The 11,332-nt window shown below is 17.2% G+C and overlaps 4 protein-coding genes across 5 annotated transcripts in view; 1 reads left to right on the forward strand and 3 right to left on the reverse strand.

The window, feature by feature from the left end:
- Positions 1 to 3,818, reverse strand: part of PGSY75_1037800 (putative dynein intermediate chain) — a gene marked incomplete at both ends in the record, with an annotated part of 5,023 nt that extends 1,205 nt beyond the window's left edge. The window contains 12 exons of the mRNA XM_018786137.1: positions 77 to 210; positions 388 to 471; positions 566 to 639; positions 871 to 1,017; positions 1,117 to 1,284; positions 1,388 to 1,448; positions 1,549 to 1,617; positions 1,734 to 2,252; positions 2,425 to 2,709; positions 2,831 to 2,926; positions 3,063 to 3,273; positions 3,454 to 3,818. Coding sequence (XP_018641754.1) covers positions 77 to 210; positions 388 to 471; positions 566 to 639; positions 871 to 1,017; positions 1,117 to 1,284; positions 1,388 to 1,448; positions 1,549 to 1,617; positions 1,734 to 2,252; positions 2,425 to 2,709; positions 2,831 to 2,926; positions 3,063 to 3,273; positions 3,454 to 3,818 — 2,213 coding nt within the window. The remainder of the gene's footprint in view (positions 1 to 76; positions 211 to 387; positions 472 to 565; positions 640 to 870; positions 1,018 to 1,116; positions 1,285 to 1,387; positions 1,449 to 1,548; positions 1,618 to 1,733; positions 2,253 to 2,424; positions 2,710 to 2,830; positions 2,927 to 3,062; positions 3,274 to 3,453) is intronic.
- An 819-nt stretch (positions 3,819 to 4,637) lies between these two features.
- Positions 4,638 to 6,030, reverse strand: PGSY75_1037900 (hypothetical protein; the record flags this gene model as incomplete). Its single annotated transcript, XM_018786138.1, has 4 exons — positions 4,638 to 4,805; positions 5,088 to 5,198; positions 5,409 to 5,528; positions 5,881 to 6,030. 4 exons carry the CDS (start codon positions 6,028 to 6,030, stop codon positions 4,638 to 4,640), a joined length of 549 nt encoding a protein of 182 aa, XP_018641755.1.
- A 1,218-nt stretch (positions 6,031 to 7,248) lies between these two features.
- PGSY75_1038000 (antigen UB05) lies at positions 7,249 to 8,282 on the forward strand (the record flags this gene model as incomplete). 2 transcript variants are annotated; one of them, XM_018786140.1, is made up of 4 exons in its annotated part: positions 7,249 to 7,285; positions 7,696 to 7,835; positions 7,949 to 8,016; positions 8,165 to 8,282. In XM_018786140.1, 4 exons carry the CDS (start codon positions 7,249 to 7,251, stop codon positions 8,280 to 8,282), a joined length of 363 nt encoding a protein of 120 aa, XP_018641756.1. The 2 variants fall into 2 exon arrangements, with proteins under 2 accessions (XP_018641756.1, XP_018641757.1); XM_018786139.1 differs by having other exon boundaries at positions 7,952 to 8,016.
- A 710-nt stretch (positions 8,283 to 8,992) lies between these two features.
- PGSY75_1038100 (putative GDP dissociation inhibitor) overlaps positions 8,993 to 11,332 on the reverse strand; it is a gene marked incomplete at both ends in the record, with an annotated part of 2,778 nt that continues 438 nt past the window's right edge. The window contains one exon of the mRNA XM_018786141.1: positions 8,993 to 11,332. This exon is cut by the window's right edge and continues 438 nt beyond it. Within this exon, the coding sequence (XP_018641758.1) occupies positions 8,993 to 11,332 (2,340 nt within the window).

Raw genomic sequence — 11,332 nt, forward strand, 5'->3', positions numbered from 1 at the left:
TACATTTATAATATCAAATATATATATATATATATATATATATATATATATATATATATATTTATGTAATTATCACTTGGGTGATATAAATATTGGGTGCTCCTCGTTTTCTTTCCATAAGTAAAAATTTGTATCAGTCAAGGTTATAATTAAATACTTAATGAGAGTATTTCTTTTTACACATACTAATGTTTTAAAACTTTTATAATCCTTAAATAAAAAGAAAAGAAAAAATTGAAATTATTAAGAATGAGGTCTCTTTTTATTATAATTAATAAAAGAATAAATATATATATATATATATATATATATATATATATATATGTGTGTTTGTGTGTGGGTCTGTGTATACTCTTCAAATATTAATTTTTTTTTTTTTTTTTTTACATCATTTATCTTATTGATAATAGAATAGTTCTTATCTTTTTGCATACATCCATATAAGTTACCAACTATATATTCACCTTCCTCCTGAATAGAATATAACAAAATAATATAATATATAAAAACACAATAGAGGTAACTTATATAATATATATATACATATATTTTGATGTCTATGTACAGAGAAAGCGAAAAAAGAAGACACATTAGCATTTAGTTCCATAAAATGAAAATATGTATATCCAAGTGAATACTCTATAAAAAAAATAAAAGAATTCAAATTTGTCATATATATATATATATATATATATATATATATATAATATTTATCATGTATTAGTTGCTTCAAAAACATATATTATATAGTTTCTTTTTTTTTTTAATATAAAACTAAATAAGATCTATTTAATTTATTTTATGTATATAAAAAAAAAAAAAAAAGTATAAATAAACCTTATGTTTTACAATAACGTTTGTATAATTTACCTGTATTTGGTCTTGTACTATTAATTTTGAAAATAGGCTTATACCCATATAACTCATCAGCTAATTCCTTATCCTTTTTTTTCATATTAATTTTTGTTTCTGCTATTTCAATATTAGTTGCATCCCATATTAATATTGATCCATCGACTATAAAGAGAAAAAATGTATAAAAATAGTTAGAACCTAACAAACAAATAAATAATAATTATTAAAATAATAATAATAATCACATATATGATTATTTACCAGATATAGAAACTAACAAATGACAATGTTTTTGATTACTAATAGATATTTTCTTCTCATTTAATATTAGAGTTTTATCATTTAAAAAAATTAAAGATGTTACTTCTCTTTTATGGGAATGTTCTATACTACTAAATAAATAAGGTTCTATGTTTACAGTTTTCTCATCTAAATAGAAAAAGAAATTTAATGGTTTGTATTTTGATCAAATATGTTTTATGTAAGGCTTATAATTATTTATTTTATTATTATTATTATTATTATTTAGTACTAATTTTAGAATTTAATACAGATATTCCATTAAAATTTGGTGGTAACTTCCAAATTACTAACTATAAAGATTAGGAAATTTTGGATGTGTAAAATTGTGTGTACATATAAACATATACATATATATATATATATATTTTATGAAGAAAAATAATGGCAAACCAGGCCATTGCTACATCCTGCAATAACTAAATTGTAATCATTTTCATTTACAATGGCACTTGAGATTTGCTAAAAATTAGATAATATATATGTGAATGTAGAAATATATATTTAATATTATTAAATACAATATGTATATATAAAAATATATATATATATATATATTTTTTTATTTTTGATATTACATATGGTGATACTAAAGCATATAAAGGATTTATATAATTATTATATGACCATATTAGAATATAGCTATCTGTATTAACACCTTCAATAAAGTTGTCATTTTTATTATTATTTATATAAATAATGAATATCAAATAATTTATTAAAGATAGATATAAAGTGAATAAAACAACTTTGTCTGTAGTATATTTAACATCTGTATATATAAATATTTTATTTAAATATTTAATATTCTTAAAAGATAAAATATCACTACTTTGTAAATTCTGTTCTTGTTCTTTTTGTAGTATGATGATATTTTCTATTATGGATTTTTCAATAATAGGAAAAACTTTATGAAGAAATTTTTCTAAATTAATTGATTTCAATATATCTTCTTTGGTTTTATTTAAAAATTCAATATTATATTGTATACCTAAGTTTTTGAAAACGGCTTTATATGTTTGTGTATTTTTATCATGAAGTACAATGGAATTTGTTGAATAAAAATCTAGAGTTTTTTCTTGTACCACATTTCTTATCTAAATAATATATATATATATATATATATATATATATATATATATATGTATGTATATGTTATAATAAAATATATTTTTCCTAGCTTATTATTATGTTTTATGTATATGTTATATGTATGTGATAAATGATTAGAAATATTATGTATCAATATAATAAAGATGCATATTTTACCGTCATATTACTTTTAATTGATGTATATTTATCACATTCTACAAATTCATGTTGACTGTTTTTTATTTTGTCTCTTTTGATATATATAATTTTTTTGAATTTTTTCCTGTTTTGAATAGTATGTGTATTATTTATCTCTTTTCTTATTTCTTCTTCATTTGATGAAATATATTTTTTTGGTTTTATAAAAATACAATTCAGTTTTTCTGTGTCTTCAAAACTGCTGTTTCTGTTATAATCTGTTTCTTTATTTATATCAAATGTGTCAGTTGTATTTTGATACTTCTATAAAATTAGTAATAAAATATTTATTATAATATAGTAAAAAAGGTAAACGTAGGAATAAATTTATATTAATGGCAAAGGTTAAGAAAACAAAAATATAAACACTTAAAAATAGTGGGACCTCTAATAAGTAGGAATAGGTGTTTGTGTCGAAAATAATTGAATATGTATTTTTCTCATCATTTTGCATCATTAAAATATCATCAAATGTGTAATCCTTAAAAATGAAATAAAATAAAAAAAATTTGATATATTAGGGTTATATGTATACACATAAATATATATATATATATATATATATATATGTTTCCTTAATTATGTATAGTTGTTTAAATATACATATATATTTTTACTGTGAGAGAGTTTTTTATAGAAAGATATTCTTCGGATTTAAAAAACTTTTGTAGAAGAGTAAAGAAATAGCTTTTATTTATTAAAACTGATGAAGATTTACTAAATATAATATCACTAAGTTCTTTGGATAGGTTGATTTCCAACATATGTTTTACATCTTTATTTATCTTTAAATTGACTGCACTAAATAAAAAAATTTGAAAAAATATTCTAATATTTTGAATTTAAGAAAGAGATATAAAAAAATTATTGCATTATTATATTATCATATTAGAATGATAATATATATATATATATTTTCAATTGTATGATTATTCATAAACCAATACATTTAATTTTATATATATTTTGATTTATTTTTTTTTAATTTAATGTGTTATTAAAAAGAACCTAATAAACGAGTTTACATCGGTTTGACTTATTTTTATATCTCCTTTTGTTTCTACGTCCTTATTTGTTATATGTACATCGAATAAAATTGAATTTTTTAACTGCTGGTTTTTTTTATCGGTATCCGTTGTTTTGTATTTAATTTCATTTGATACAGATTTATTTTCAAACCCCTCTTTGTCGCGTTTATTTTTGTAATCAGAATCTATCCTATTTTTAATGTCTATATCTAATTTTTTTTTATTTATTTCATTTTTTTTGGGAACTTCATTTTTTTTGATCACTTCTTTTTTTTTCTTTATATTTTCTTTGGGTTCATTATATTTCTCCTTTTTGTCGATATGTAAAACATTCTTGTTTTTCATAATGGATAGTTATATAATAGATATATTAATAATTTTTAAGTGTCTTCTTAAATTATAATAATTCAAGAATATAAAGACCGAAGGATTATACTTACATTAACATAGACATGTATCTATATATATATATATATATATATATATATATATATATATATGAGAAAGGAAAGGAAAAAAGAAAAGAATGAAAGAAGATAGGAAAACATAAAAAGACAATATATATATATATATATATATATATATATATATATATATATATAAATGTAATTTGATTTATTATATGTTTTAAAACAAATAGATTTATAATGTATACATCTAATTTACATAAGTTTAAGAATGTTGAATTAATTTATATAACAAAATAAAATAAAATATTATATTAATATAATAATATATGCAATAATAAAGTAAATAATTTTAAAAAAAAACAAAAAAAATAATAATTTATTTAAGCAAAATCATTGTGTGCATAAATTGTGTGACAATAAAATATAAAGCATAAAAAATATATACATATATATAATTAATTACGTATAAGAGTTGAAAAATGTTAGAGAAAAAATAAACATTAAAACATAAAAAATATTATTTCTACATTTATATGAGTATAAATAAAAAAGTAAGATTTATTCATTTAAATATTTATACACATTAATCATAACAAAATATGTTATGGTTACATAAAAAAAAAAAGGAACTAATTATAAGATAAATAAATAAATAAATAAATATATATATATATATATATATATATATATAATATTAAAGAACAAATTATTTTATTTTATTTTATTTTATTTATTTTTTTTTTTTGAATTTAATTCATTTTGTTGTTATTAAATCATTCTCTAGTAAATTTAGAAGGTCTTCAACATTTTTTTTATTTTTCAATAATTTATTCTTATTATCATTTAATTTTTTTTCTATATATATCATACTATTGTTTTCTTTGGACGCTTGATGTAGTATATAAATACCGTACACACTCACCTTGAAAATTTATATAAAAAAAAAAAAAAATAGAAGATAAATAAGGATTATTAATATTATCTCATATGCACTTTTTATTATTTCATAGGTATTCATATGGAAATGATGTTAGATATAAAATATATCTTACATATAATGTGATGGTATAATGTACAACTTGCATATAATTTCATATTATAAAATACATATTACATATAATATTCAGTATAAAATAAATGTTACACATATGTCTTATATATATATATATATATATATATATATATTGCTTTTTTTTTTTCATACTAAGTAAAAAATGGAGTGAGAAATTGAACCTATGGCAATAAAAAAGCCTGTTACAAATAAACCTATAATTTCTTTATTTTTATAACCTTTTGAATTGTGTTGATTTAATATCTGAAAAGAATTTGAAATTATAAAATGCAAATAACATATGGATAAATATTAAAGAATAAAATAAATATGTAAATATAAAAAGGTCATTCAATTTGTATGCGTATTTATTTTAAATGACATTAATAAAGAAAAAACAAAAATAAAATAAAATGAAATGAAATAAAATAAAAGCTATTTATATAAGAAATTATTTTTTAAGAAATTATTTACTTTTATTTTCTCTTCCATTAAATAAGATTTATGAGTTAACAAATTATTTAATTCATTGATTACTTTTTGAAATTTTACTTTCTTTTCTTCTTTTATAAATTGATGATTATTATTAATAGACTGAGTTAAGAAAAAAAATAAATAAAAGAAAATAAATTAAAAATGAAATGAGGGAATATATATATGTGATATATATTTAAAAATGGAAACTCATATGAAATAAGAATATAAATAAAAAGGAAAAAAAAAAAAAAAAGATGGTCTAATATATGTAATATATATATATTCATACATATATTATAAAATAAATTGACACCTTTAATAATATGGTATAGTATGAATGTGTATATTATATTATATATATATATATATATATATATATATATATATATTGATAAGGAAAAAGAAAAAAAAACAAAACAAAGGAAAACAGAAAAAGCATTTACTTTTTTTTTTTTTTTTTTTTTTTTACTTCTTGTAGTAAATACAGAGAACCTCTATCTAGTTTATTTTTGACTTTTCTAATATGGTCAATTATTATTTGTTCTGAAAAGAACTTTTTTTGAATATAATTCACATTATATTTATTAGTTAAAATATTATTTAAGATAATTTTTTTCATATTTAGGAAAATAAATTTAGTCAAAGAACATACAAAAAGATTATTGTTTTTTGATAACACATTTTTTTGACTTTTTATCAACTTGATAAAAATGTATAAGAAATTATATTTTTTGTATGAATTAATTTTTTTTTTTTTTTTTTTTTTTCTTAGGATAATATTATAAATACAAGATTATATATACATATAATATAAAATATATTATATGTAAAACTAATTTTTAATTTTTGCTTTTTGTTTCATATATCAAATATATATTATTATAAAAGTTGCATTTGATCTAGTTTGAATTATATAATTTATGATAATATAAAAACACATAATTAATTATATATAAATGCATTATACGGTTATATATAAAAAAAAAAAAGAAATAAATAAAATACATATATATAATATATATATATATATATGTATAATATACATACGTAAAAAAAATAATATTAATATATATAAAATATTATATATTTATTTATATTTACATCTTAAAAATTATATATTTTGAATATTTTGTTTGTGCATATGTTTTTTTATATATATATTATTATTTTTTTATTTAAAAAAAAATTATTATTTATTAAACATTATATATATATATATATATATATATATAATTATATAAAATATAATTACATAGTTTTAATATATTTATTTATATATTTTAATTATATAATATATTATACATATTTTTATATATAAATATATAACCTCTTTATATTTCTTATTGTTATATATAAAAAAATATAATATAATATATAAAATAATTTTTTTTTAAAATTTTAAAAAAAAATTATCTTTTTAAAAAATATATAAATTATTTTAACTCTGTAAAATATAAGCATATTTTCATTTCTAGAAGTATTAAAACAAAATATATTTAATTTTTTTTTTTTTTTTTTTTTTTACTGAAAAATATTTATATATTTTTTTATTTACATATATTATTATAATATTATATAATATATATATAATAAAAAATATATTTATATATTATTATTACATATATTATTATATATTTTTATTTCTTTTTAATAAATTTTCTTTCATTCTTTCTTTTTTTTTTTTTTTTTTTTTTTTTTTAAATACATTTATTTAAATATTATATTTTATATAATAAAATATTAAACAAAAAAAAAAAAAAATTATATATATCAAAAACAATTTTGAAAAAAATATTAAAAAACCATTTTATATTTATTTAAAAAAAAACAATCAAAAATGGCGTCACAAATTCAACCATCAAGATTTTTAGATAGTAAGATAATTTTATACTTCAAAAAAAAAAGAAAATTATTATAATATTATATATATATATTTATTTATATATATGTAATATATGTTTGTATGTATCAATGAATAAATAAAATATCGATTTCTTTATTTTTTATATAAATATATTATAGTTATATATAGTATAAGAGTTGATTACATTTATTAGTAGTAGTCTTTGTATTTATATTATAATATATATGCACAAAGGCTCTCCAAATATAATAATCATATTATTATTATTATATATATATATATATGAACATATAATATGAAGAAACTATGTTATTATGAATAAACAAATAATATGTAAAATATAATACATATCATTAGTAATTGGTTTATGTTAAAATATTTTATTTTATTTTATTTTATTTTATTTTTTTTTCTTTATAGGTGCAATTATAGCATTATTTGCCATGATAATATCGGCATCCTTCCTTTACATGTTTTCAGAATTTTTTATGATGTCACATGAATCCAAATTGTTTAACAATAAATTAAGTATGATATTATCACGTTTATTTCCTTTTAAAGTAATGATATGAATAAAAAAAAAACATATATAAATATATTAAATTTTATTTTTTTTTGTGTTTTTTTTAAAAAAGACAATTTATTTCATATTATATTTAAATTTTTCGTTCAGAAGACTTTCGAGTACAACTTAACCCACATATTGCTTCTTACCATATGTATCATTATCCTTAGTCTTAAGTAAGAAAAAGAAAATATAAAAAGAGTAAAAAGACAGTATTTCAAAATAGTTATATGCTTAGATTTAATATACATATGATGTATAAACATATTTCTTGAATTTTGTATGCATTATTTTTATAATTATTTTTTTATTTTTTATTTTTAGACCTGAAAGTGTAAGCAGCAAATATGGATTAAAGGATAGCAGAAAACCCCAAGGTAAAGATGACGCACACAAGGCTGATGAAGATCCAAATAGATTAAATCGTGACAAGAAAAAATAAACAATCAAATATTAAAAAGTGTGCAAAAATAAAAAATATATGGAAATATATTTATACAAATATAAATATAAAAATATATATATATATAAAAAGCACTCTAATTTTCAATTAATTTTAAGAATCAATGCGATACTCAATGAAATAAAAAATTTAAAAAAAAAAAAAAAAATAGAATAAAAATTTCAAAAAAAAAAAAAAAAAATATATAAAAATAGTTAATATAATAATATAGTGATATGAATACAAAATGTGTTGGTAAACAATAACATATACATTTGATCAGATAATATATAAAGTGTTATTTAGTTAAAGAAAAAAAATCCCAAAATTTACATATTAATATATATATATATATATATATAATTGTACATATTTTATAAATAAGGAAAAAAAATTTTTTTTTTTTTTTTTTTTTATTATTATTTTTTAAATATTATGCCTCATGGAAACATTAAATTTCAAATAATAATATATATTTATGTATATATATATATATGCATATATTTTTTTGTATGTATGTATAAATTTATATATAAATATAAATAACTAAACGTCATTAAAATATAATGAAAAATAAGTAGAATGAACAAGTATGAAATGAAACAAAAAGTAAAATAAAAATATAATGTAATATAATATAATATAATATAATATAATAAGGAATATATAATATTATTCATAAGTTTACTTTTTTTTTTTTTTTAACCCTTTTAACTATTCATATTTTGATAGTTAAAAATTGTTTTAAAATCATATAAGGTATCATATATAGTTTCATTTTTACTATTATATATTTGTTGATTAAATTTACTAATTATGTAAATGAAGGTGGAAATATCTTCAATTAATGGATAAATAGGATAATTGTGTACATCATTAGTAAAAAGTAGATTTATAATATTTTGATTTGTTGTTAATTGAATAGTGTTTTTTTTTTTTTCATAATGTTTTGAACAATTCTTGGTTTTATTTAATTCATCGTTTTTATTATTCATGTGATTTTCTTTACAAGAAATAGTTTCATTATCATCATGATTATTATGTTTATTTATTTCTTTTTCTTGGTTATTATTTATATTTTCCTTTTCTATATTTTCAAATATATTTTTATATATATCTAAATTTTGATTAATTAATTGTATAGTATCCTTTCTATATACAGTTGGTTTATATTCATAATATGCAATATAAATAATACCTTCTTTTTTTAGTAAATTATTGAATTGGTTCATAAAATATTCATAATTTGGTTTATTTTCTTCTTCCTTATTTTCTTTTAATATGTTATTTATTTCATCTTGGTTTTTATCATAATCATATTGGTCTTCTCTTTTATCTATTATTTCATTATTTTGATGGTTTTTATTTGTATTTATTTTATTGTTGATATCAGATAACTGGCTGATATTATTAAATTCTGATGTATTAAAAAAATGTCTAATTTGTTTGAGAAGTTGTTCATTAAAAACATTTTTGTCATAAAAGTAACAATTGTCACAATTACTGTTTTTATCATTTTGTTGTTTTTGAATAAATAATTTTAACACATCCAATAGTAATAAATAATTTAAGGGTTTGTCATCATTTGGGTATGTATTATTATTAGAAAAAAAATGTGAATTGTTATACTCTGGTCCGGAATTAAAAGAAACATTACCACTATTATCAATATGGTTACAATTATTGTTATAATTATTGTTATGATTATTTTCATTATTATTATATTTTTTTTGTTGTTTATTGGGTGCATTTTCTGTTTCTATCTCTAGATATGTAAAATATGTTAAGAAAAATCCAAGGGGACATGATCCACTACTATAATCTAACTGCAATATATGAATGGTACAATAAGAATCACATGAATTGGTTTTTACTTGATGTTTTAATTTTGGTTGTTTATGTATATAAAAAGCTAGACCATTTTGTCCTAGAAAAGAATAAGTACTTAAGACTAATAATCTGCTTGTTTTTATATGTATATTATTATCTTGTTCATATTCATTTTTAAAAACATATTTTTTCATTTCTTTAAAATTTATATTTGATCCAGTTGATATAACAAATTTAGGTTTAATTATAAATCCGTTATCTAATATTACCTCATTTATTTTTACATTGGATGTATTATAATTTTCACTATTTTCATATTTGTACTGTTCGTTTTCTTTTGTATAATCATAATTCGAGTATGTTATGTGTTCAATTTTTCTATTTATCATATATATAGAATTATTTAAACAAGCTACTCGAGATAGGGCATATATAATATCGTTTAATCCATAAGATGGATATATAAATGCGTTTTCGAACAAATTTTGTAATTTAAATTTATTTAATGAGTTTACTAAAATGTGTAGACGTTTTAAGAATTCATTTTTATTCAAGATATATTTTGTTTCTTTAGAAAAACCACTTAAATAATATTCAGGTATATTATGAACATTTTTACAGTATCCTAGGTCAAGATCAAATAAACCTATACCGTATATAATATAGTCGGAAATTTTATCTGTAATATTAAATGTATTTAAATAATTTATTATGTTAACATTTTCTGATAAATTTTTTATGTTATCATTTACGTCATCATAAGATGGTATAGTACGAATATTATTGATATTATTATTATTGCTTTTATTATTATTATTATTATCATTATTATTTTGTTGCTGTGTTCCTCTTTCTTTTATTTCTCTTAAGGAACCTTCTACTTTTTGACTATCCTCAGATAAGGATTGATTAGGCCCTTTTTTCATAAAAGCATAATTTGAAAAATTGGAAAAAGTATAATTTTTATCATATACAATATTTTTATATATAAAGTTCATAATCATTCTTTTTTCATTCAAATTTAAGTTGTTATCTAAAAACACTTGAGATTTATTTAAAGGTACTTTCACAAAAACTAAATCATCTTTATTATTATTTTCTTGGTTTATTATATTATTGCTGAGTATGGTAGAGGTTGAATTATTTGTTATTTCCTTTTCTTCATTTTGTATATTTTGTGTATGATCCTTATTTATAGTGTTCGGATTTTCCTGATGTTG

This window comes from Plasmodium gaboni, chromosome 10 (assembly GCF_001602025.1).
Source record: "Plasmodium gaboni strain SY75 chromosome 10, whole genome shotgun sequence".
Classification (NCBI taxonomy): Eukaryota; Apicomplexa; class Aconoidasida; order Haemosporida; family Plasmodiidae; genus Plasmodium; species Plasmodium gaboni.